This window comes from Alligator sinensis, unplaced genomic scaffold (genome assembly GCF_000455745.1).
Source record: "Alligator sinensis unplaced genomic scaffold, ASM45574v1 scaffold14_1, whole genome shotgun sequence".
Lineage (NCBI taxonomy): Eukaryota > Metazoa > Chordata > Crocodylia > Alligatoridae > Alligator > Alligator sinensis.
In genome coordinates, this window is record NW_005842709.1 from 322,723 (window position 1) to 324,559 (window position 1,837).

The window sequence follows — 1,837 nt, forward strand, 5'->3', positions numbered from 1 at the left end:
GGGTCAGGCTAAATGATCTGTTCAGGTCCCTCCTGACCCTAGCTACTATGAAACTATGACACTGATACACATGACACCGGGAGGTTGCTGGAGTGCAGTCATTTTCATGCTACAGCAGACTCAATTAATCAAGTCTGCTCAGATGTGCTGGAATTACAACGCGTTGGAACAGGCTCCCTGGATGTGTATAGGAGCTCTTTGTTCACTCCTCCTCCAGCTTCTCTTTTCCTGCCCCAGGAACAGGGCAGCACAGCATGGTACACAGCCTGCAGTGCCTGGGATGCACAAGGTGTGCAATACAGCAGAGGAGCACATGGCCGGGGAGCATTTGGCTTAGGGCGAGGCATGCACGTGGGCTCCTTAAAGATGAGCAGCCTTGGTCCAAAGAACAAAGTCTCTCCTTTGAGGACCTCAGCTGATCTGCCAGCCTCCATAAAGCTTTCCTAAACTTCCTTTGACTAAGGGAACCTTATCCAGTTTGTCATGCCCTTGCATTCACCAAACCAAGACTCTTTTTTACATTTTCCACATGCCCAAGTGAAGCATGTCCATGTTCTTACCCAAACGAGTCTTGAATTCAATTTTAGTTTCAGGATCTTCATCTTTTCTGAAAAGAAAGAGAAAACCATTTTAAGAATAGCCACTTCTATTCTCCTCCCTTTCCCCAAGCAAACGTCTGCTCTGCTACTCAGAGAACTCGATCCTGTTGCACTCACTTTGTTTCTTTCTGGGGTTTCTCCATCATCTCCTCCTCTTCCTTCTCTTTGCTGGCAATCTCAGCACGCACCTGGTTAGACAGGCAAGGGACAGAAATGGAAGTGTTGTCAAAAAGCAAAAAAGCTGCAGCAGAATAAATCATAGATACAGTGAACATCTGTGAACAAGTACCAAAGAACCACCCCAGTGCTACTGCCTGCACTGGATTATCCTATCTTAAGCTGCCCCCGCACAGGGCAAGGATCCAGCCAAAGAACAAGCCAAATGAGAGAGAGTAGTATTTAACTGCATTATTTCCCCAGTGTTCTTCATCTTCATTTGCTAGATTACAGCAAGAGAATGAGAGAGAACTCATGCGTTCTATTCCCAATTCCAACACTGATTCACAGAATGATTCACTTTATGAGGACTCTGACAAGCCCACTGTACTTCAAATAGGAAGAAGGGGTGCACCGATCGAGATTTTTGGGGCCAATACCAATAGTTGATTTTTAAGGAGGCACCATCAGCCGATACCTATCTGATTTCTGATACACAGCCCAGTAGCTTAAAGAGCAGTGTCTGGCTGATAAGTCTGTTGTGGTGGAAGGGAAGGACAGGGGAAGGATAAGCGCGCGTGTGCGGGGGCGGGGGGAAGAAAGGATGTGACCCTGCAGTGAGGGGGTGTGGAACAGGGCTGGGGCAGGAGTAGACACTGCCCAGCCAGGGCAGAACAGACGCAGGACAGAGCTGCGGCTCATCTGGGGGGGCGCCTCCCACACTGCACACACCCTGGGAGCACGTGGGGGGGGGGAAGGGGGGCATGTGCCCCCAAATCTGCACAGGGTGGGGTGGGATGCCACTGAGGGCTTGAGTCGGGGCAGAGTACCCTGTGCATGAGTGCAGCCACAGCACAGCATGTAGGCAGCTTGGAGAGCTGCATCCAGCTGGTAAGTCTGTTGTAGTGGAAGGGGAGGGGGAAGGGAAGAGGCATGGGGGAGCAGATCAAGGCCCCCACGGTGAGGGAGGGAGTGGGACTGGGGCAGGCAAAGCCCAGCTGGGGAGTAGCGGAGCGCAGGACGGAGCCACGGCTCTTCCAGGGGGTGTGGGGAGAGGGGGGTAGCTCCCACTGCTGCACACA

General features: G+C 51.8%; 1 protein-coding gene across 1 annotated transcript in view; it reads right to left on the reverse strand.

Moving 5' to 3' along the window:
• IK (IK cytokine) overlaps positions 1-1,837 on the reverse strand; it is a 20,293-nt gene that overhangs the window by 14,431 nt on the left and 4,025 nt on the right. The window contains exons 7-8 of the mRNA XM_006034151.3: positions 717-787; positions 561-607 (exon numbers count right to left, since the gene is read on the reverse strand). Of these exons, the coding sequence (XP_006034213.1) occupies positions 561-607; positions 717-787 (118 nt within the window). The remainder of the gene's footprint in view (positions 1-560; positions 608-716; positions 788-1,837) is intronic.